General features: G+C 45.6%; 1 protein-coding gene across 1 annotated transcript in view; it reads left to right on the plus strand.

The window, feature by feature from the left end:
• Window positions 1–24,155, plus strand: part of RFC1 (replication factor C subunit 1) — a 765,282-nt gene that overhangs the window by 114,655 nt on the left and 626,472 nt on the right. Inside the window, exon 4 of the mRNA XM_085642249.1 lies at window positions 19,380–19,532. Within this exon, the coding sequence (XP_085498375.1) occupies window positions 19,380–19,532 (153 nt within the window). The remainder of the gene's footprint in view (window positions 1–19,379; window positions 19,533–24,155) is intronic.

The following is a 24,155-nucleotide window of genomic DNA, read 5'->3' on the forward strand; positions in this document are numbered from 1 at the left end:
CTTTGTTTCTGTGCTCTACTTTTTCATTCCGTCCTCTCGTCGCAGTTCACTGTTTTGTTTTGGTTTTTTTTAAGGCTCGGGATGCCAAGGCTCGGAACCCTGTTTCCCAGTTCCAAAGTTGGTGTGAGAAGTTGGCCTGGTATATGCTGTCCACTAGTTATAGTGGACACCTTGCACCAGTCCAAACAACCCTTATTGATGATTAGGTTAAAGACCACCTTTATTGAAAGCTATCCTAGTGGTAGCTATGGAGAGCAGCCTTCAGGCTAAGTCTTGAAGGAATGTAAAGCAGCTTGGTTTACCAGATTATAAACTCCTGAATGACCAAATGAAAGGAGAACCACACAAGGTATATATAAAATATATGTATTTATTACTAAGCACTCTCTACTAACCTCTTTATAAGATTAGAGAACAAGATACACAATATTAAAACACTAGACTGACAGTAAATAGCACAATTCACAGTGGGCTCCAGGGGAGACCAAACAATATACTAAGAAAGTAGTACAACAACCACGACTTAGCTAGACACAGTGCCTAGAGCACGTAGAATCGCTGGGGCCCCAAGGAACCACCCAAGGTAGTGACACAGGGGACCCACGGGGGACGCATGCTGTGTGAGAACACAGCCGCGAGCTCGGTACAACTCTATGGGAAAGTCGCGGGTGGAAATTTAAAGATTAAGGACACTTAGGCGAGGACTTCAAGCAAACCCTTTGGAACATAGAAGGTTCTAAGGCCAGCACCCTTGAGAGTGCCAAGGTACCCGTGTTACCTATCCCAGGAGAGCCGGGTGCATAAGGGTCAAGTGGTGTCGGAAACATTTGTTGATTTCATTGGTGTGATGCGAAGAAGTGCTGCTGCCAGGAAGATGAGAAGTGTCCGGTGTGATCCAAGCCTGGATCGGAGCGGAGAAGACTGAAAAACAGAAGAGGGTCCCTGAATATCAAAATATAGGGAGAGGAGGGCAGGGCAAATAACAGAACAATAACAAAAAAACCTCCCCCTGTCATTTAATTAATCTATAGGTAATACATCCAGTAATACGAATAACATCATTGTCTCACAGAAGGAATTCTTTTCTTGATTTATTTTTTATCAAAAAGCTACTTTTTGGGGGATATATATATATATAATATATATTATCTACTGGCGGTCGCCAGTAGATAGTTATAGTTAGGACCGTGTTTCCATAGGAAATCCGCAACATTCTATTTGGAATAACTTTGGCGCCGGTTGACGAATCCTCGCAAAATTTTCAAAATAGGTGGGGCGCTCCGCTCCGCTCCTACCCTACCCTGAAAGTCTCGGTGGGGATTCGTCAAGCGGGGGCTGAGAAAAAAGGGGGGGTCCCAAAACGCGTTTTCCCCATGCAATTTTCCATAGGGACCTTTAGTCCAAGGTACAGCCCGAACGGCTGAACAGAATTACTTGAAATTTGGCAGAGAGTTAGTCCTCAGCTCAGGGATGTGCCTTTTGCATATATGGAGTCAATCTGTTCTGTAGTTCCTGAGAAAATTGCAGTTAAAAGCACATACATATCTATAGCCGCACACCGTGCGCGCACCCTAACGTGCGCAAGCGTAATTCTGATTGGTGGTTACATGTTAGTCAACGTTCGAATCGGTCGAAATCAGGAAGTGTCGGCCGCCATTTTGTTTGTTTTCAGTGCGAGAGTGAAAAAGGAAGGTGGCGAATGTGAAAAGGGGGCAGGGTAGAGAGTTCCTGACCCCCTAGCCTTTGTCAGGGGGTCTCTGAAGGACCCCGAAGGCAGAAAACAACATTTAAAAAAAAAAAAAATTGAAATCGCGGGGGTGCGCGCACCATGTGCACACGGTGGAAAGCCCAAAAAATATATATATATATTTAATTATTTTTTTTCATACGTAGTTTATTGTAAAATAAATATATTAAAAAAAAATAATACATACATAGCTTAGCATTTAAAAAACCGTACAAATTCACTGAAAAAACCATAGGTTTCACACACGTTATAGTTAGGAATTAACATTTAAAAAACCTTGCAAATTCACTTAAAAAACCATAGGTTTCACACATGTTATAGTTAGGTGGATATTTCTCTCGTAAAAAAACCAATGAAATTCCCCCGTTATAGTTAGTTCAGATAACTATAACTCGCGCGGCCGCCACTCTATCACAAGGATGATGTCATCAGTGATGTCATGAGTGATGCCACTGAGCATTTCATGAGTGATGTAATATGTGACGTCATCAGCAGTGGATTGCGGTCGCGCGAGTTATAGTTATCTGAACTAACTATAACGAGGGAATTTCATTGTTTTTTTACGAGAGAAATATCCACCTAACTATAACGTGTGAAACCTATGGTTTTTTAAGTGAATTTTATATATATATATATATATATATATATATATATATATATATATATATATATATATTATCTACTGGCGGTCGCCAGTAGATAGTTATAGTTACAACCTAGTTTCCATAGGAAATCTCACATTCTATTTTGAATAACTTTGGCGCCGGTTGACGAATCCTCGTGAAATTTTCAAAACTAATGGGGCGCTCCGTTCAGCTCCTACCCTGAAAGTCTCGGGGTGATTCGTCAAGCGGGGGCCGAGAAAAAGGGGGGGTCCCAAAACGCGTTTTCCCCATGCATTTTCCCATAGGACCTTTAGTCGCAGCTACAGCCCGAACGGCTGAACAGAATTACGTGAAATGTGGCAGAGAGGTAGCCATAAGGTCAAGGAAGTGCCTTTTGTAGGTCTGGTGTAAATCTGTTCAGTATTTCCTGAGAAAATAGCATTTAAAAGCATATCAATATCTATAGGCGCGCACCGTGCGCGCACTGTGCGCGCACCCTGACGTGCGCGAGCGCAATTCTGATTGGTTGTTAGATGTCGGTAAACATTCGAATCGGTCGAAACCAGGAAGTGTCGGCCGCCATTTTGTCTCTCGCAGTCTGAGGGGGTGAAAAAAAAAGGTGGAGAACGTGAAAAGGGGGCAGAGTGGACAGTTCCTGACCCCCTAGCCTTGGTCAGGGGGTCACAGAAGGACCCCCAAGGGAGAAAAAAACTATTGTTTTTTTGGAAAAATCGCGAAGTGTGCGCACGGCGCGCGCTGCGAACCGTGGGCGCTCGGTGCGCGAAGCGCACCGTGTGCGCATGGTGAAAAACCTGGAAAAAATTTTTTTTATAAATACATAACTTAGCATTTAAAAAACCGTACAAATTCACTGAAAAAACCATAGGTTTCACACACGTTATAGTTACGAATTAGCATTTAAAAAACCTTGCAAATTCACTTAAAAACCATAGGTTTCACACATGTTATAGTTAGCTGGACATTTCACTCGTAAAAAACCAATGAAATTCCCCTGTTATAGTTAGTGCAGGCAACTATAACTCACGCGACCGCAATCCTCTGCTGATGACGTCCGATATTACATCACTGATGACATATGTGTCTTTATGAAAAATAAATATTTGTAATGTATGTATAGCTAAAGATTAATGGAAGAAGACATGGGTAAATAAGTGTCTAAATACAGTGATGTAATATCTGACGTCGTCAGCAGAGGATTGCGGTCGCTTGAGTTATAGTTGCCTGCACTAACTATAACGGGGGAATTTCATTGGTTTTTTACGAGTGAAATGTCCAGCTAACTATAACATGTGTGAAACCTATGGTTTTTTAGGTGAATATATATAATATAGTTACCTACTGGCGGTCGTCAGTAGATAGTTATAGTTAGGACCTATTATCCATAGGGAATTTGTAACATTCTTTTTCCAATAACTTTGGTGCCGGATGACGAATCTTGGGGCCAACTAGGCCACCAGGTACCTCCAGTAAGCGCCACAGGGCTTCGTTGCAGAGAGGTGGTCCAGGCCATGCCCCTTTTTGTACCTCTGTGCAATGCAGCTCTGTGGCGCTTACTAGAGGTACCTGGTGGGCTAGTTGGACCTCAGGGACCCTCAGGATTCAAGGGGACTTAATCTCCCAACCTTAAAACGGCCACAGGGCGTTAACTGTATTCTAAGTGTCTTTTAGCATAGCACTGTCTCTAGGCCTGGTTAGTCAGAGTCAGTTACCACCAGTACCCGTCTGAAAAAGTTGTGGGCACCGGATGATTTTGCAACAAGGCCTCTTTCTGCTCCTCTGTCGGTTCTTTCTGCACGTCTTCCATCTTCCTGCTCTTTTCTTCGTCTTTGTGGACTTCTGTTGTTCTTTCGGCATTTCTTTTGCTTCTTTCTGTGCTTTTTTTCCTTCTTTCTTCACATGTCCTACCTCCGTAGGCATAGATAGAAACTAGCATTTAGAAAACCTTTGAAATTCACTGAAAAAAACCATAGGTTTCAGGCACGTTATAGTTAGAAATTAGCGTTTAAAAAACCTTTGAAATTCACAGAAAAAAACATAGGTTTTAGGCACGTTATAGTTAGAAATTAGCATTTAAAAAACCTTCAAAATTCAATGAAAAAACCATAGGTTTTAGGGAAAGTTATAAATAGTTGAACATTGCACTCGTACAAAACGATAGAAATTCCACCGTTATAGTTAGTTCAGCTAACTATAACTCGCGCCCCCACAATGGACTGCTGATGATGTCACATATTACATCACTCATGACATGGTCACTGACATCACTGATGACATCACTGATGACATCATCCATGTGATAAATTGATGCATCTTCTCACACTCTAATATAACCTTCGATACACCCACTTACAGACGGCCATTCTCAAAACCATTGACACTCCAACACCAATAAGTACATACCCACTCGCTGATTCTTAGGTCTACACACACATCCACTCACTCATCCATACAGTCACTCATACTTATGGTCACTCAGTACAGGACTGTCATATGCACTCATACACCTATATAGACATTCACACACTGCCACTCATCCAGAGAGGTACTCACACATCTACTCAGTTATGCAAATAAATAATCACACACCCATTTACTCACCTATGTAGTTATACACACACCTACTCACTTACTCATACAAATACTAGAACATTCTAATGCTCTTATACAATCACTGATACAACCACACACTCATCCATACAGCCACTCTCACAATCACACACTCACTTATAGCCATTTAAATACTCTAACACACATATATACTGCCTTTTAAATACGTAGTTACTCGCACATGTACCAGTGAGATATACATCCACTCAATAACACACCCATACACACACTCACCCACCCATGCAGTCCATCACAGATGCACTCTTGAAACCATGCACCCAGTGAATCACCCACTCACACATCTATGCACAGAGTCACACACACCCCACCCACACAAACACTCAGCCACCCATACAGATACTTAGACAACCAATCAATAACTCATATAGACACTCATGTAGCTATTCACAAACCCATACAGCCGCTTACACACCAACAGACAGATGGATACAGACATTCACACAGTTTACTCACCAGCCCATGCATTCAGTACGATACATTTAATCACTCACTTATAGACTCAGTTACGCACACACTAAATAAATCATTTATTCAGACACTTATACACCCACTCATTCTTCAATACGCCTTTCCCTATATATATTATACATACTTAAACTTTACAGAAACACACAGTCACTGGATGATGTCATCCGTGATGTCATTTGAGATGTCATCAGTGAAGTCATCAGTGATGTCACTGACCATGTCATGAGTGATGTAATATGTGACGTCGTCAGCAGTGCATTGCGGGGGCGCGAGTTATAGTTAGATGAACTAACTATAACTGGGGAATTTCTATGGTTTTGTATGAGTGAAATGTCCAGCTAACTATAACATGTGTGAAACCTATGGTTTTTTCAGTGAATATATATATATCACCAGTTATAACAAATCTGATCATTCCTATACATAAAATCACTACAGCAGCCCCACCATTACAAAATACTTACAGACATAGCAACACCATAGCTCACAAACACACCAAACATACCTCAAATAGAGAAGAAAGAACAATACAGATCATGATTACAAAAATCACACAAATATTATTCAAACCATCAATTACAAAAATTACACAATGAATATTTCAAAGCATCAATGTACAACTACAAACATAAAGCGCAGATGCGTGTTCCGGAGTGGACTTTACAACCCACAGTTCTTTCGTCAGGGCGCAGAAAGTACAATTCATGAAGTGGTCAAATCTCATCCAAGGTTTCTCAAATATATTTATACAGAGTGGTGGCGGGGGCTCCTTTATCACAATGTATCTAAGTACATACACAAAATTTGAATAGCAATGACAACAATGATGTTATTCTTATTTCTGGTTGTATTACCTATAGATTAATTATTCGGCAGGGGAGGTTTGTTGTTCTTGTTCGGAGCTGAGAAGAACCTCAAAGCAGTGGGGACAGTGTCTGGGTCACTTCACTGTGACCAGAGGCACGATAGACGAATGCCCATCAATGTTGGGTGTTTCAGGTGAGATGCGGTGAAGCTTGACTCTGCAGCCACAGGGACCAGGAGACGACGACCGAAGTCCGCAGGTGAGCTGTCCCATGAAGGATGTTGAGTGCTGGGGGGGGGAGGGGGAGTCAGTGTCCGGATTGGAGACCAACAAGCCTTGGCAACTGCAGCCCACGCGGTCAGAGAAAAGATGCTTCGGTGAGGACCACCAAGTGATGGAGAGTCAGGGCACGTCTGGAGCAACCAGGAAAACCCACTGACTGTCAAAGTTCCCTTCTCAGGGACCCACAGGTCGACGGACCAGGGATCGCAAAGGGACCTCGAGCTGAATCACAAAATAGCAGCACACTGAACACTCGTGGAGTGTAGGCCGGTAATCTTCAGTGGAAACACTGCTCGGGGTCAGTACTACAAGTAGCCCAAAGCACAGCCTCCGGGATCACCAAAAGGCATATGCTGCTGGAAATGTACATGGTGCCCAGGGGTTCGGGTTGCACGGTCTCCATGTGGGATGTGGATTTCATAATTGCTGAGAGCACAGATCAACCTCAGAGACCACAGGGACCCACCTCCTGTGTTGGAAAAATCTTCGGAGTCCTTCAGGAGCTGTTTAGATGCAAACCGGTCAGATGCGTTTCAGGTGCCTGCCTTGCAGGGGAGTAACTCCTTTACTCCAAGGGAGATTCTTCAGTCATCCAACGAAGTGTAGATAGTCGAAGTACTTGGTTTCTGTAGCAGAGTTTTGACCAGGTAAATCTAAAGTCCTGTAGCCAGGGGTTCCGACTTTATACCCAAGGAAGGGGTAAGACAAACTCTGGAGACCCACCTATGGGATGGTCAGGACAGAGGGGTGGCTACACCCATGTCCTTTGTCCAGTTTCGCGCCAGAGCAGGGGCTGATAGCCCCTGCAACCGGTTTGAGCTGGACTATGCACAGGGACACCAAATGTGCCCCCAGTGCAGTCATCAAAGCACTCTGAGTACACCCAGCCAGCCCCAATACACTAAAGCCTGTCTGGGAGGTGGTCACACCTCCCTGTGACAGGAAACCTATTGTCCAGCCGTCCCCTGCCGGAGTTTCGTCCAGCAGCAGCAGGGCAGGTTTCGTGTCTGTGGCTGGCAGCATCCATTTTGTGATGCCAGGGTCAGGAAAGCTGGTACCGGGTGTACTGGTTCTGCCATATTTCTCCCTCTAGTAGGGTGGAATCATAGCTCCACACCAGTTACTGGTGTGGAGATATGATTCCAAGGTGTTTGACACCAAACACGACATGTTTCCATGCAGCCGTTTTAAAGTTGGCATTTACCGCGAGGTTATAATGCACTTAAGAGTATATGGTTGACTGCATCACAAACAACCCCGGAACAGAGGTTCCGAAGGCTGCAGAGGGGCTCTGCTCATGCAGAAGCACCTTCTCACATAAAACCCAGCACCCTGCCTTCAGGATTGATAAGGCCTGCCATAGGGGTGACTGATAGGTTTATATGTGCAGTGATATGGAGTAGATATAGTGAACCTATATCTAAGTAAGGGGTGCATACACCACCTTACACAGGCTGCTGTAGCAGACCTGTTGTGCCATTTTGAATGGTCCCCCAGGGGTGGCATAATACATGCTGCAGCCCCTGAGAGACCTCTGGGGTACCTATGCCCTAGGTACATAGTATACCATATACTATGGACTTATAAGGATACCCCAGAATCCAATCTGGAGTGTACCTAAAGTACATGCAATCAATTTAGGGAGAAAGCAGATGACTGGGGTCTTGATTAGCAGGGTCCTAGTCAAACTAAGTCGAAAACCAGCAAAACACCTGGAAAAAAGTGGGGGTAACCACCTTCCTACAGTCGGCAGCTCTAGTTGTTATGCCACATTCTGTCTGCGAGAGGATTGCCATTTTTGGGGGCTTTTATCTACATTTTCGAGTGACCCTTCCAGTGCACCCATGCTTAACCCTTTTCTCCCGTTTGTTCCGTGTTTATACAATGCACACTGCAACGGTTCTGTGCTATTTTCATTGCAGCCATGTAGTGTTTTGAAAAGTGAGGAAGATTGGGAGGGCGTTTTTTTATGCTTTGGAAGCTTCTATATTTAGAGGAGAGGGGAGGAGTGGAAGCTCGAGGAGGGGCTGTGAACTAATTTATTGTGCATGTGTTGATCTCCACCAGCATTGCTTCTACTCACAAACAAAAGACTGCATGGCCCCTCTGGGGTGAATTATTTTGTTCACCTCCCTTGCAGCTGATGGTAAATCTTCGATTTTGAGACGTCTGTTTCCTCTTCAGCATTGTCTTGTTCATTAAGAACGGCGCGTGTACTGGCCTATTTTTGGTATGTGGTGCTCCAAGGAAACGTGTTTACAATGTTGTTAGCACGAGGGAGATGGAAGAAGGGAGCTGCGAATCAAAGGCAGTGAACACAGCCTGGAGGAAAGGATGTGTGAGCAGTGTGCTAAGGGTCAATATCAGGTGAATGTTTCACACTTGTTTCATTTTTAATTTTAAATGTGTTATATATGTATATATATATATTATTTTTACTTTGATTAGTAAAACAGCACTTAGCACTGCCTCATATTTAGCTGTTGCTGCAGCACTGCTTTCCACTTTCAAGAAATATTGCCTTTTACGCTGTTGCATTTGTTAAGGCATTAGGATTTGCATGTGCGCGTTTTCTGATTGGAGGTGATATTGATGTAGTAGCGAAGTTCCTTCATGAGATGAAGGGGGAAGGGGTTAGCACAGGGGAGAAAGAGTTCAAACAGAAAACACATGCCCTGCGAGGTTTCTGCGATAGAATAGGAATGCTCTATGGTCACACAGCTGCTTTTTCTGCATTTTTATTTGCAAACTTTCGTGAACCTTTTTTTTTTTTTTTAAAGAATTTTATTGAGTTTTCCCCAGCCAGTGCAACCAAAAAACTTTCGTGAACCTTGATTATTATTTTTTTGTGTTATGGGGTTGTGTGTGCCCTTTGAAAGTGTGTTTTTTGTGTGCTTATGTAGTAGAAGCGCAATGCATTTTTAGCAAATGCAATATGCTCTACCTTTTGTGCTAAAAAAATTAATACGTTTTTAAAGCTTGCACACACTCTTTTTAAAATAAATATTAAAGTTTGCTCAAATGGTATGAATACGCACTAGTTATATTTTCAAAACTTTTGGGTTCAGTATGTGCTCATTTTCTGCGTAACGCTATATTATTGATTTGGTGGCCCAGCTGTTTTTTTTATATTGCAGCTAAAGGGAGTGTAAGCACAGGAGAGGAAGACTTACAATTAAAAACACCCGTCTTTCGGGGTGTTTGCACCGGTATGGGAAGGTATTACCACATGCCAGAAGCTCTGGCTAAACACTTAAAAAGTCCCATAAGCTAGACCTATTGGCTATGCCAATGCTTGTTTCAGTGGCGTTCTAGTTTTTTTTTTAAACAAAGTAATATTTTATAACCATACCTAAAGCCAATCCCCGCTGTGCATTGCCTTCAGCTCTGTGCGGCGTGGGGTTATCCACAGGGAATGGCCTGTGGCCAGGCCCTGCATCCGACCCCTTGAGAGCAACCAATTATAAAAATGTTTAATAAAGGTAAATAAATATGTCCGTGAGTCCTAGTTTTTAAAATTGCATTTTGTGAGTTGATAAATGTTAAAAGACCCATATTGTTTTTTTTTTTTTTTTTAATAAAATCCACATGTCTATGGGTCTTTTAACATTTTTCAGCCCACAAAATGCAATCATAAAAAAAACTAAAAAAAAACGGGGGTCATGGTTTTAATTGTAAATTGATACTTGTATAGCGCACTACTCACTCGCAAGGGTCTCAAGGCGCTTGTACGAATACCGCTGTGGAACCCATCCTGGCTTTCCCTGTGAGGCGTCCACTCCTGGGCACCCCCAAGGTGGAGGCCAGGCATCCTTTAGCGTTGTGGGGGCCGTTGTGGAGATTAAGCAAGCTATTGCCCAGAGTTGCAGAGTGGGACTCCATGATTGGAATAGGCACCGAGGCGAGTATTATCAGGTCCTGTGGAATTTTGAGCCCAAGACCCGCCGAGGTGGGGAATTGAACCCTGGTCCCGGGCCAGACCTCTGCATCAGGGTCTGCCTATCTAACCATTGAGCCACGCTTCTCCTTAATGCACACTTAATGCACACCTTGCAGCCCTCTCTCCCTCAACATTAAAAAAAAAAAAAGCTTACTGGTGCCCCTCCCTATCCTAGGGGCTCAACCAAGCTAAAAACAATTATAAACAAAAAGACCCTCGCAGGGCTTTATGGGACACTTCTTGAAAGAGCACTGAATAATAAATGAGCGGTGCCTGCTGCTCACTTATTCATTTTTGTGACTGTATCAACATGGGCATTATTGGAGAAAGGACCCTATCCCCCGGGGCATTTCCTTTTTAATAAGGGGAGGGGCGTGTGAACCCCTCCCCAAGCCTTTATGGCCTCTGGCATCCCATCCCTGGGAACTTAATTTTTTAACCGGAGGGGGTGCGCTGTCCACCCTTCCTGAGCCACTTGAACCCCAGGACCCCAAGGCTTTTCTTTTTAAGGAGAGCGGTGCTTGCGGCTCTTCTCACCAATAGAGGTCACGGGCACGCTATCCACTGGGTCCTTATGTGGGTGTCCCAGTACCCACCCGAGGTACTCACAGCACACACCTCTGGGGGACCCAGCCGGCTTTCTGCATGCACCTATCTTGGGTGCTTCGGGAGCCGGCTTTGCTCCCACCTAGCAGGAGCAATCTTGGTTTCAACTTTGCTCCCATCCCGCTGGAGTATTTTTAGGTCGAGGACTACCGGTCTGCCGAAGGCAGAACCGGAAGTCGAGATTTAATGTTTCCTAGAGTGGCTCCTTAGCCCGCCTCTCTTTTTGCCTCTCCTCCATTGGCTGGCTTCCTAAACGGAGGCCCGCCATTGGAGGAGAGAGCCGTCCCTCCAAATAGGCTCCGTCTTTTTCAGATTCGGGGGCGTGTTCCTTGCTGTTCTTTCCACTTTTTAGCCACGCCCTTTTAGAACAGCAGGAACACGCCCCCGAATCCGAAAAAGTTTCGGAGCTTTCATCCGCCATTTTTTTCCTGTCGTCTGCCCATGAGGATCCATCCATTCGGCGCCGTGTTGTTGTGCCGCTGCGTTTCTCTTCCCGACCTGCCCCCATTCCTACAAATATTTATGCGGTGATTTATTTATGTAAACGACACAGTGCCCGGACAGCTGACGTGAGCCTCGACCTCCTTCGTCGACCGTCCCTGTTCGCAGTGACGGACATTTTCGAATGTAAGAGAAAACAGTAAGAGAAAACAGGGTGGGCCTCAATGGGGGGGTTACCGAGCAACACTCACTAATGCATTTACTGTGTCTTTCCTCTTCTACGTGCGGATATGAACGTTCTTATGCTACACCCTTTGTCCGATAGCGCTTTCTTACTTTTCATATCTTAAAGCACTAGATAAGAACTCTAAAATAAGTCGTTCCCACCGATTGTAGGACCAGTGCCACCAACTAGTGCCCTCTTCTCAGGAAGGAGTTTTGAGTGGCACATGTGGGCTACCTACTATCACCCCTTACCCCTCCACCCCCAAAGCCCTGCAGTTTTTGTGTGCTGGGCGGTGAGATGTTTACACTGAGTGCTAGCTCCGCTGTCACCTGCCTCGTGATGGAAGAGGTCTGTAAACCTAGGGCTTGCTGGGCGTTTGAGGCCGCCTCGCTTCGCCGAAGGCAGGTGGGGGCCTGGAACCAGAGGGATATCCCTGCTGTCTGTGAGCTGCGCCTATAACAAGGCGTGCTTGAGCGCTACCCTGCCTCAGGATGTCTTGGACAGCAGGGCTGTCTCTCAAGGATCCCAGCTGTTGCAGGCCCGCCTCCTCGCAGGAGAAGTGTGCCCACAGGGCAGGGCGAGGCTGCAGGAGCTGTTGGCAGGTATCCCCGGTCACGGGTACGGCGGCAGCTCACCGTCTGCCGTTCGGCCCCGCCCCCGCCACGAGTCTTCCCAAAACACACGTAACAGACACATTAAATTAGCAGGGCAGGCTCAGCACACCGGCGGCGTGGTCCGGGGGCACCAGGGATGGGGGCAGCGGCCCTGCCCTTCTCTGACCCTCCAGCCACCGAACAGGACGTCACCACTCACCAGCCAGGTGTGGGCATTGGCTGTACAAGCCCAACGCGTGGCAGCAAGAAGTGGGGGGCAGGTGGTGGGCGCATATATCACAACATATCCCGACAGGACGGTGGGGCTGGGACTCGGAGACCCGTCCCCCTGAAGAGCGCGCAGAGCTGGGGCAGGCCCCGTCACGTGCTGACTGACACTCTCAAGAGAACGCTCGGGCAGCCCAGTGAGTTTAGCGCTCGCTGCTGAGACGTCATGTATGACCAGAGGGTCACACGCCGGACCCGGTCACAGCCCACTTAGATGTTCATCCTCCCCGAGCCATGAGTCGCGCTTGGAAAACCTCCACAGGCATCGTAAAAACAAAATGAACATGCAGCTACTATGGGCCCGACTCCCCCGCCCCCCCCCCCCCCCCCCCTCCTCTCTCACAGTTCAGGATATAGCCCCAGTGAAGGGTGCACCTCGTTCAGGGTTCAAGGGACACCAGCAGGGGCATCCCAACAACCCTAGGGTCATGGGTAATATGTGGACACGAGGATCTACAGTGAATCTTTCGGAGTAGTTTATTAGGTCGAGGACTACCGGTCTGCCGAAGGCAGAACCGGAAGTCGAGATTTAATGTTTCCTAGAGTGGCTCCTTAGCCCGCCTCTCTTTTTGCCTCTCCTCCATTGGCTGGCTTCCTAAACGGAGGCCCGCCATTGGAGGAGAGAGCCGTCCCTCCAAATAGGCTCCGTCTTTTTCAGATTCGGGGGCGTGTTCCTTGCTGTTCTTTCCACTTTTTAGCCACGCCCTTTTAGAACAGCAGGAACACGCCCTCGAATCCGAAAAAGTTTCGGAGCTTTCATCCGCCATTTTTTTCCTGTCGTCTGCCCATGAGGATCCATCCATTCGGCGCCGTGTTGTTGTGCCGCTGCGTTTCTCTTCCCGACCTGCCCCCATTCCTACAAATACTTATGCGGTGATTTATTTATGTAAACGACACAGTGCCCGGACAGCTGACGTGAGCCCCGACCTCCTTCGTCGACCGTCCCTGTTCGCAGTGACGGACATTTTCGAATGACGGTGTTCGGTATTAAATACAGGGGTGCTGAAAATTAAACCGCTACCATAGACGAATACGTTGGCAATATACAAATAGTGAAGCTGTCGTAAGAGCAGTTTTGTACGAATGTTGACTATGTAATAATTTTTGGATACTTAAAGAGGTCCGTTCTTCCACAGTGTGAGCATTATGTCCAATCTAGGTATAGGCGTGTCCACTTCGCTTTTCGGCGTCATCGGTACGATTGTTTAATTGCTTGCTACTGAATAAATATCTAATACACCTCTTTCTGAAGATGACCGCTGCGGTGACAGCAATTTTGCTCTAGGTGCTTCAAACAATTGATTAGACAGGAAATTAATATGCCCTTTGTCTCTTTTCTATTTTGCTGCCATGCTTCGCCTCTCTGAGACGAGGAAGTGACGTTAATATCTTGTGGAAAAGAAACAGTCATCCACGTGCGCTTATCCCGCGAGTCAGCTGGCTGGTGTGGACCAATGGGTGCGCGCTTCGCTTCGTGTAGTTGAGGCCAGGCTGTGACGCGAGTAGGTGGCAGGGGTGTGGACCGTGGAGGAGTGCTGAAGAAAGGTAGTGTCAAGGCGGGCTGGGACGGCAGTTGTTGGAGCGCGGTCAAAGGTCTGGAAGCACCCAACGAGCAGGTGAAGTGCTTTACTTGCGGGGTTATTCTGGAGTGTTTTGTGGGCATAGTCATTATTTCTTTTGAACCACTTTTTACTTGCATAAATGCGCAGGCGCGGCTGAATAGTGGCAGTGTTCCGGCGCCTGCGTAGTGTCAGCTTACTCTCTGTAACAGTTAAGTGCATTTTGAAGTATGCATTACTGCCGTCTGTAGTGTGTATCACTGTTTGTCATCTATATCTTTGGAACGTAGTGAATTTGAAGTCAAAGACGGCAAGAGTATCATGCCGCGATTTATAGTTGTTAATTTAATTGACAGCCTCTAAATATGTGCATGGACGGCCGACTAGTGTGATTGTTTCGGCGTCTGCGCACCATTCTCCAATTATGAGACAATCACAGCCGCCTGCTATTTGGCTACGATAGTAGCGCACTATATAAATAGGTTGTGGTTCCGTCACCAACTCACCTCCGGTCGCCGTAACTATCTCTCACTCTAACACACTACTTAAAAACTTCACTCACTCTCTTTCTATCTCACTACCTCACTTTCTATAACTACATCACTATCTATTTCTATCTCACTCTCACTACCTCACTATATCACAACACACTCTCTCAAAACTTCACTACATCACTCTCTCACTACCTCGCAAATTCACTCTCTCTAACTCACTAATTCACTCTCTCTACCTCACTACCTCAATCTCTCTCTCAAATACACTAAGTCACTTACACTCACTCTTTCACTACCTCACTCTCTATCTACCTCACTCTCTCTCACTACCTCACTCTCTATTTCAATACCTCACTCTCTATCTCACTACCTCACTCTCTCTCTGCTAATGCAATAGGTATCACACATGCAAAAAAAAACTAATGCCAATAGAATAGACAATGCCATAAATTTAGGGATACAAAAATCATAAAAAAATAATGAGCAATACCAATAGCTCTACCTAGAATGTTGCCGAGACCATTGCATTGTAAATGCTTGTTTAATGCTCCTACCGAGCGGGAGCAGACATGCCTTCGCGGGCAGAGAAACTGTGTCCCAGGGGCGGGCCCCCTGGGAGACCACACTGGAGCTGGCGCTGGGGGACCCCGGAGCCCTGGAGGACGTGCTCATAGACCGCTACAACGTGCCCAAGGTCTGCCCGCGGGAGGTGCAGATCGGAGACTTCATCCGCTACCACTACAACGGCACCTTCAAGGACAGCAAGAAGTTCGACTCCAGGTAGCAGCCTCTATCCCGGCGCCCCGCCCGCGGGTTTTAGGAACGCGCCTAGTGCGCGGCTGCAAAGCGCTTTATAGCCATGGAGGATATACGCGATGGCGACCAGAGCAATTCATAGAAAAGCAAACGCCACACGGATGCAAAGAGGTCTCCAAGCGGGCAAACTTCTCGCAAAACGGATGAAGGCGGTTTCTAAAACTAAAAGCATATTTTAGAAAACCGCAGGCATGCGACTTGTAAAAGGAGGTGTAATACAGGAAATCTATGGGGTTACAGATGGCAGATGCAGTGTGTATGAGACAAGATTTAGCGGTTTATAGGTGATGAGACTTTTAGGATAAAGCAGTGTATACAAGTGCTGCAGGCTTGTTGTCTGGCTACTAAAGCGTTATATGGAAGAGCGTCCTGTTAAGGGCATCACTGCGGTTTGACACTAAGACACCATACGTGGCAGCTAAACCCGACTACTCTGGGGCCTTAGTGCACGGCAGCCGAAGTTGTTGATGAAGATAGACCCGCACAGACATCACATATCGGATGCTAGGACAGACAATGCGACCAATTCAAGAACAGAGCACCATTGACCGCTCAAGGGGTTATAGACGAGGCGGAGGAGCGTGGCACGGCACCCCCTCAAATAAAATGGCACCATGAGATATCCGACTGAAGCAAGAAAAGGCCTTCTGTAGGAATTCACGCGAGGTTTGGAAGAGAAACCGTCAAAGTTTCTGCATGGCAACTAAATCTGTTATCAGAGGATAAACCTCCTTTTGTCGGCCTGGCACAGGTGCCAGGCCTGCCCAGGCTCTCAGGCCGAACTCTAAAACTCTCAGAACTGGTCCCACCTTCGGTTTCTCACTTCGAAGTTGCTGAAACTTGTGACGTTCGATCTGCGCACCAATGCATTGATTTTTTTTGCAAGGTTAATGCCAAAATGTGAAATAGTTCGATGGGTCTCCCTTCTGTAAAGAGATATATATGCTCTAAATGTGACGTATACAATATAGCGCTACACGTTGCCTGCAGTACATGGGGTGTTGCACGCGATCTGCAAGCTCTGCACAACAGTTTCCGGTTTGCAGGATGAGGGTATGCCGGGATAAGATGGGGCGGGTGGGGTTCGAGTTGCTATGGGGCCAGATCTGTAGACGTGTCACCCCAGCAGACACCACGGCGTCAAGCCTTGGTTCAGAATCCTGTGATATCTTAATCTTCCCGTGTTTATAAAAAATGAATGTGTCTTTGTGTAAAGTAACTGGTGGTCATTTAAAGCGATCCAATACCTTCGGGTAGAGGTTGCGCTAAATCAATCTGCAAAAAAATAAACAATGGATTTAGGAAGAGAAGGGGGCCGCAGAGGTGGGTGTTCATAGCTCTTTGACTTCACAGCCTGTAAGCGCATTGTGAATGTACACATCGTTAGTTTAAACAAGCGCGCGCCTCGCGCTACATGTGGGAGGGGGGGGGGGGGGAGTGCAACAGCACACAAAGCGTTTCCCTTGCAGGAGCATTTGAGAGTGATTAAGCTGTTGACATTGTAAATAACTGCCGTTTCTTTAAATCTTTTAAAAACAACATAAACACAAATAATGTCATGAGCAATGCCAATAGCTCTAACTTTAACAATGCCGAGACCATTGCATTGTAAATGCTTGTTTTCTCAGCCCCTGCTTGATGGATCACCCCAAAACTTTCCATGAAGAAAGTAGTCAAAAAAGTGCACATTTTGGAAAGTTTTGTGAATATTTGTCAAACGACGCCAAACCAAACAAAGCACTTCCTATATAAACCAGACATAACTGTAACTACCCAGAAGCGACCGTCACTGATTACAATATATTTGTATGGATTCGACTCCATTATGGTGCGCACTTACAACTCATTTATGCTGGTGCGGTTGAGCCCCACTACACCTATTTACCCAAACAAATCCTTGAATTCTCAAAGATATCCTGCACACAATGGAAGTGCAATACAAAATCCTGTATTATTGCAAATTAATTAATTTTACAAGCCAAATCAAATCGTGCATGCAACACCCGCTGCATTTCCACTGTAGTCTTTCTCACGGGTGAGAGTCTTTTCTCCCTTTCTTTTACCTTACAATGTCTTATATTTCCTGGTTGTTCAAGTTTCCCGGAAATGTAGTCCTGAAACTGCTTAGTGTAAGAACCGGTAGTGTCAAAGGAAGTTTGTTAAAAAGTCACAATTGTTGCATGGTAAATAAACAAAGGTGCTTTCAATTATGTAATTGTGCCTATTGTTCAGTAATAATGTTGTTATTTAATACTTTCCCAGTGGACCCTTCTGCAACTGTTCTGCTGCAGGTATTTTCAAATCCAGGCAGTTTCTCATGTCTTGACATGTCGGGATGTATGTCCTTTGTTTTCCTTATGCGGCTCTGCACAACTCTTGTTGTTTCTTCTCCAATGCGTTCGTTCCCTGAGATATGCCTTTCATAGAAAAGGCCGCTTATGTTATATGCTCCTTATTTTCACATCGCTTATCTGTGCATTTAGGGTTGTTTACTTCTGTAGCACGCATTTAGTGATGGCTGTAGGAAATATTTGAGAGCTGGGGCTTTCAACAGGGCCCGATGTATAAGCTGTTTAATGTTGATTATTTTTCCTCTGAAGGGTGATTGTTTTTTGCCTTACTATCGTGACCGATGTTTGTGTTCGATTTCTTGGATAATTTAATTCATGTGATTGGGACTCTCAACAGTGCCACTTACACCAGTGAATGGGGGTGGGTAAGAGAACATTTCTGGATCTAGTCTGACATCTCGGAAAGCGTTAACGACTGCGGCAGCACTTTTATCCATTACTAAAATGGTACTTGTTCCTTTTAAAATGTAATGCCAGCACCTACTGTATGTCTTATGCCTGAAGTGCTTATAAATAGGGGTGGGCGTAACTCGCGTATTTCCAAGTAGTGTAATCGCGAGGAATTGTTTAAGAATTCCTAGAGATTACGTGAAATTAAACAAGAAAAGTAATTCTGCGGTTAGCGCTATATTTTAGTGCCAAAATGCCCCTTCACATCTATGTTGGACACGAGGGAGCTTTTTTTGCTCTAAGAAATTGCGCTAAATGCAACAGAACATGTTTAGTAAGTGCAGCAGCCACTTGTGTTCGCTAAATGTGCTTTATAATTTCCCCCCAACTCACTCCCGGCATTTAGCAATATTTTATTCTTAGCGCAGAATGCACCTTTGCATCCAAAATGCACACAAGAATGCTTTTTGCGCTAAGAAATAGCGCTAAATGCAGAAAAACAGAAACAGCCAGCACAAGCGTACACTGGATCTCGCTAAATGTGCTCCCCCAGCTCGTATTTAACCCCCCCAATCACACAAGGAGTAATTGCATCATTTTTGGTAATTCCGTGTTAAAGAGTAACACCGAATTACAGAAATTACTCCAATTCCTCTGGCGTAATTGAGATTACGCCAATGTTTACTTGTAAATCCTCTTGGCTGGTGCATGTAATCCTGCTTCTCAGTGACTCTAGAATTTAGGACTAATATGACTTGGGGAAACTTTATTATTGTTCTGTTGGAATTCATTTATACGCTGCTTCATATTTTGGTATGGAGGTATAAGTTGGTTTAACTAATGTTTAGTAAAAATTCTGGACAGTGTAATGTCTCAATCGTGTTTTTGGTGCGAAATGTACATGTTTTGTTTGTGGGTGATATTTGCATTTCTGTCAGTATTTATCAGTTTTAGCAAACCGTCACAACTCCCAGCGTCTGCATTGTGAAGGCCTGGAGTACACCTTTCATCAAGCGTCATTTAAAGTCTAGCCTTGTCTTTGCGTGGCACCTACATGTTTCTGTAAGGCGCTGGTGAATGCCTTGAAATAATGCAGTGCGCCTCGCTCTTGACTTTCAGATTCGGAAGAAGAAGCGCCTCAACCGGTGAAAAAGTCCAGGAAGCCGTCTCAGCCATCCCCGCTGAAAAAAGCGCCAGGAGAGGCCTCTCCGTCGCCGTCGCAGCACGCCAAGATCCCCAAGAAGGACCCCATCACCTACGTGTCTGAGACAGGTACAGGGCGATGCTCGTCACTCGTTTCCTTCATACAGACTGTTGCGAAGGCCTTTCTTGCCCCTAAATGGCTCCGAAGGCGCACGTGGCGAACTCGGTCTCTGGAGGTTTAAGATTTCCTGTAAATGACTGTCCTTTTGCGCGTGTTTAGTTTCCCCTTTCGTCCCTGTGCTGCGCCCTCTTCAGATGCTCGCTGTGACTGGGGTTTGACGTGTTATTGATCACAGATCATGACTTGACAGCTTTTGCGCAGCTGGCAGTGGGTGAGTTGGTCTCCGAGGAGAGGGGGGAGGGGTTCGTAAGGAGGTGGTTTCTTCTTTTAGGGTCCATTACAAAAGGTCAGGCTGTGATTTTCGGGGTAAACGTGCAGAGCTGCTGTGCTCTTGGGTAGCAAGCATGAATGTGGCTGCCTCTAGTTCTTGGGCAGAGAACACAAGGCAGGCCGCCCTGCCTAGGATTACTTTCAAGAAGCGCTTGCAGTGGTGTGCAAACACAGAGACATTTTCCATCCATTCTTCCAAGCCAAAATGTGCAAGCCCCCGACTTGGAAAGCCAACCACGTGCTTTGCACGTGCTGTTTCTCACCTTCTCGTGCTCTGACTTTTCAGCACCGAACCCTTTCTTAGCTAGTGCGCGCGCTATAAGTGCAGTAGCTCATTCAGTTGTTTGCGGTATTCATTCTAAGGTGAAAGACTCACAAAAATGGCAAGCATTGCTTAAAACATGTTTAGGTATTATAGCTCCCTGGAGCCTCACCTTGCAGTGGCTTTTCACTGCTCGCCATTTATTTCAAAGCATATCAATCCGTGAAGGTTTGATGCTGGAGGGGCAAAGGTTTATTAGCTGTAACTCCACATAGATATCAGCCAAAACTAACACACAGGCCACTCAGTCTTCGGGAATTGGGGCAAAGATGCATATTTATCAATGCTGCCAACTCCATCCCGAGGAGAGCACGCGTGGTCCCAGGGCACATAGTGCTCCCCCTCTCTCCCCAGGACTCTGTCTTTCCATCGAGGGATTGAACTCTCAATGAAGTATTACATGGAAAACGACTACTGTGAACATTCTAAAGCATAAGATGCCCATGAAGGAGAAATATTGCCAACCATAAGTGACGTGTGCTTCTTGCATCATTCAGAATCGCAATCCCATTTCTTGACACTTGTAACCCAGGTGTTTTTGGTTCTCCACATTTTCGTATCTATTTGTACACCATGCTCTGTAAATTATACCACCTCTATTTACTTACGCCCCTTGCAGATTAACAAACAATTTATTTTTCATATTGTTTTTGAGAATTTTTCTAGGACAAAACCTAAAAAAGCAAGGAGGAGAGAGATGTTATGTCATCCTTACAGTAGCAATTCTGTTACTAAACCTCTTGATCTTCAATGCGTTAGATAACTCTTGTACATACATTGCTTGGAATGAAAAGATCACTGTCGGGCATGCAGAATACACATGTACGCGTGTGTCAGATTGTGATGAAGCAAAGTATGGCAGATGAAGATCTTGAGTCTTTCGTGTCCATTTCACTGGTAGATAATGATATATGATGGTATTGCTTTGTGTAGTCCCTCGTAGTTATGTCAGCATATGAACTCAGTATTCAGTGTTTGTAGTGTGGGGCCTTTTGAGGAGCGTATAAGCGTCACTATTCATGCTTTTAGCATTCATACATTCAGCCGTACCTGCTGCCTCATCTGTGTTTGTCTATGGTAGAAAATCTTTCTTTAATGTCACTTTAATCGGGGTCATCTGTGAGTCTGGTGATCATTGTCCACCTCTCACCTCCCAGTGCTGCTTAATAAAGCAAGGGTTTGTCTCTACCAAATTGCAGGTAATTCAAGAGCCTGGGACATCTCTGATGAACTAAAACAAAAGGGGTCCCTTGAATCAGAATCCTAATGGTTCACCTGTGATCATGATGACCACGGGGTCCACCTCTTCCTCCCAACGCTACATTAATGTAAGAGTTATTACATGTAAGTAATTCAAGGGTCTGGCATCCCTTTAATGAACTAGAAAAGGTATACATTTCTACATCATAAACTCCTAACTGGGACCATCTTGAATGAAGGCTCTTAAGGAGACCTGAGGCGTTTCTCTTTCCCAATCTGATTCCAACGCTAAATGCCGTGCCAAGCAAGATGCATAAAATCTGCAAGGTCTGCAGCGCATCCGTTGCATCTAGAAGGCCTCGCTGAATCAATTTGATGGAGGCATTTAGTAGTATATTAAAATCTTTTGAGAGCGTTCAAGTGTATGAGCCTGTGTCTTTGATCTGTACAAACTTCTTTTGTTTGCTCACAGCAGTACCGCCATGTCTTAATAGGCAAATCCATCCCTGATTCAGTCTTCCATCTCGTTTTAGTAGAATCATCAGCTGCAGGAAACATCCCTCAGTCATCCAGTATAGTTGGCCTCCCTATCTGCTGTTGCTGTTTGATAAGTATATCTGTGTCAAGGGAATAAACTCATTTGTACCTGGGGACATTTTTTCCATTTTACTGAGGCCACATGTCGCGTTCTGAAACATGCAAATATGACGAACTTGTTGACCTCACCCAGTAATTTGAACTGTTCTAGTGTGAGGAAGCTTCAGTTGTGGAAGAGTTGGCTGAGTCTAGTGAGATCAAGGTGTTTCACTGTGTACATCGGGCGTTTTCAATGTACCTGTCTGGGTAGCCCAGTGGTCAGTGTTTCTTTGTCTGGTTGGTCTCGCTCAGTTGGGAGATGTGGTTAAGTTCAGTTTTGACATTATCCAATTTACTGCATAATGTGCCGCAAACCCACCCTGTTTATATGATTTTATAAGTCTTTCTCAGCTGACCTACTGTGTTTTACCCCTCCATGTTCTAGTGAGCAGGGAGTGTATCTTGACAAAGATGTGTTTTCTCGGGCATATGGGTATATTGACGAACAGATAAAGAGGTTTAGGTCTCACCATCTTTAAAAAAAAATCATCAATGCCACTGTGCCTGCTATAGATAAAAGGGCGATCCAGCACTTGCGTCACAAGCTTCTTAGTCACTGGACCATAATTGTCACGTAGGATTAAATACATGCTTCTATTGATGAATATACACCGGTATTTTGTTGAGTCATTGTGAGAAGTTGGCCTGATGTATGATGTCACTAGTTCTAGTGTACACCTTATATCAGTCCAAATACCCTTATGGTGATTGGTTGTAAAGTCAACCTTATAGACCAGCTATCCTAGTGGTAGCATGGACAAGAGCAGTCTTAGGCTAAACTCTGAATGGCATGTGAAGCCAGCTGTGATACCATATATAATCCCTTGAATACCAAATGAAAGGACACCACAACAGATATATATATAAAATAAAGTGTATTTATTCTAGTCAAACCCTCAGCACTCTTTATGAGATTAGAGGTAAGTACAACACAGTCTTATTTAAGCATACATTAAGTCACACAGGTAAGTAATACAGTTAGGCCCTAGGGGCCACGCAAACCATATACTAAGTAAGTGGTATAAGAACCACTGTCACGGAAATAGAATAGGCCTAGGCCTAGGGAATCGCTGGGGCTACACTACACTAGCGTTAGTTAGGAAGTGGGAGGCCCACGGGATTCGTGTGCAGAGTGGAAACACTCACGCGTAATGCGTAAAAGTCAATAGCAATAGTACAGTTTAGAAAACGATAGATTTAGGACACTTCCGGAGTAGCTAGGAAGTTGAGACTTGAAAACTAGACACTAGGATAGTCACTATCCTGATGAGCACCGGAGTACCCAAGTTACCTAGCCCACAGGCTGCGGGTGCATAGGGGTGAAGATGCGTCGTTTTCGTCGTCGACTCCTATGGATGCCTGAAGAAAGATGCTGACAGGCAGTCAGTGAAGAGTGTCCGGTGGATCCCAAGGCTGGGATCAAGAAGAGAGGAGACCTGCAAGCAGAAGGGACAGAGTCAAGGTCACTAGCCAGTGACCACGTGGAACCAGGAAGGAACCAGGCGATGTCGTGAAGATTGCAGGTGAAGGTGAAGCTTGTCGCTGCAGCCAGGAGGACCAGGAAGCGTCGAGGACGACCAGGACCAGGAGGCGAGCTGTCCCACGAAGGCTCTTGCTGTCGGCGGCGTCGAAGTTGGACTAGGACTCACCAAGCCTTGGCAAGCGGAACCCACGAAGAACGGAGGACTTGCTTCTGGTGCAGACCAGGAAGGTCTGGGGTGCTTCTTCTTTGCAGAGAAGCGGGAGCCAGTCTGGAGGAGCCAAACCAGCGCAGAAGATTTCAGGGTGCGTCGTCACAAAGGCCACTAGCCAGCGGGCAAGCAACCGGACAGACGCGGCAAGCAGGAAAATGCAGAAGGGCCCCACGCAGGACTCGTGGAGTGTGGGGGGCTGATCTTCGGTGCAGATGGTGCTTGGGGTTGGGGCTTCTCAATCCCCGGTGCACAACTTCGAGGGTACCTCAGAAGCTGCGCTTTAAGTTACTAGCCACTTTTTCCAGGTAGCCGGTCCCACGTCGCTCGTCGCCTCCACGGATCTCAGCTTTGCTGTGGATGTGGATCAGGGTCGGAGAAGTCTGGAAGTCAAGGCTCTGGTCGGGCTCTGCAGTCGGTTCCTCGTAGAACGTGGGCAAAGTAAAGGGTAG

This window comes from Triturus cristatus, chromosome 2_2 (genome assembly GCF_964204655.1).
Source record: "Triturus cristatus chromosome 2_2, aTriCri1.1, whole genome shotgun sequence".
NCBI lineage: Eukaryota > Metazoa > Chordata > Amphibia > Caudata > Salamandridae > Triturus > Triturus cristatus.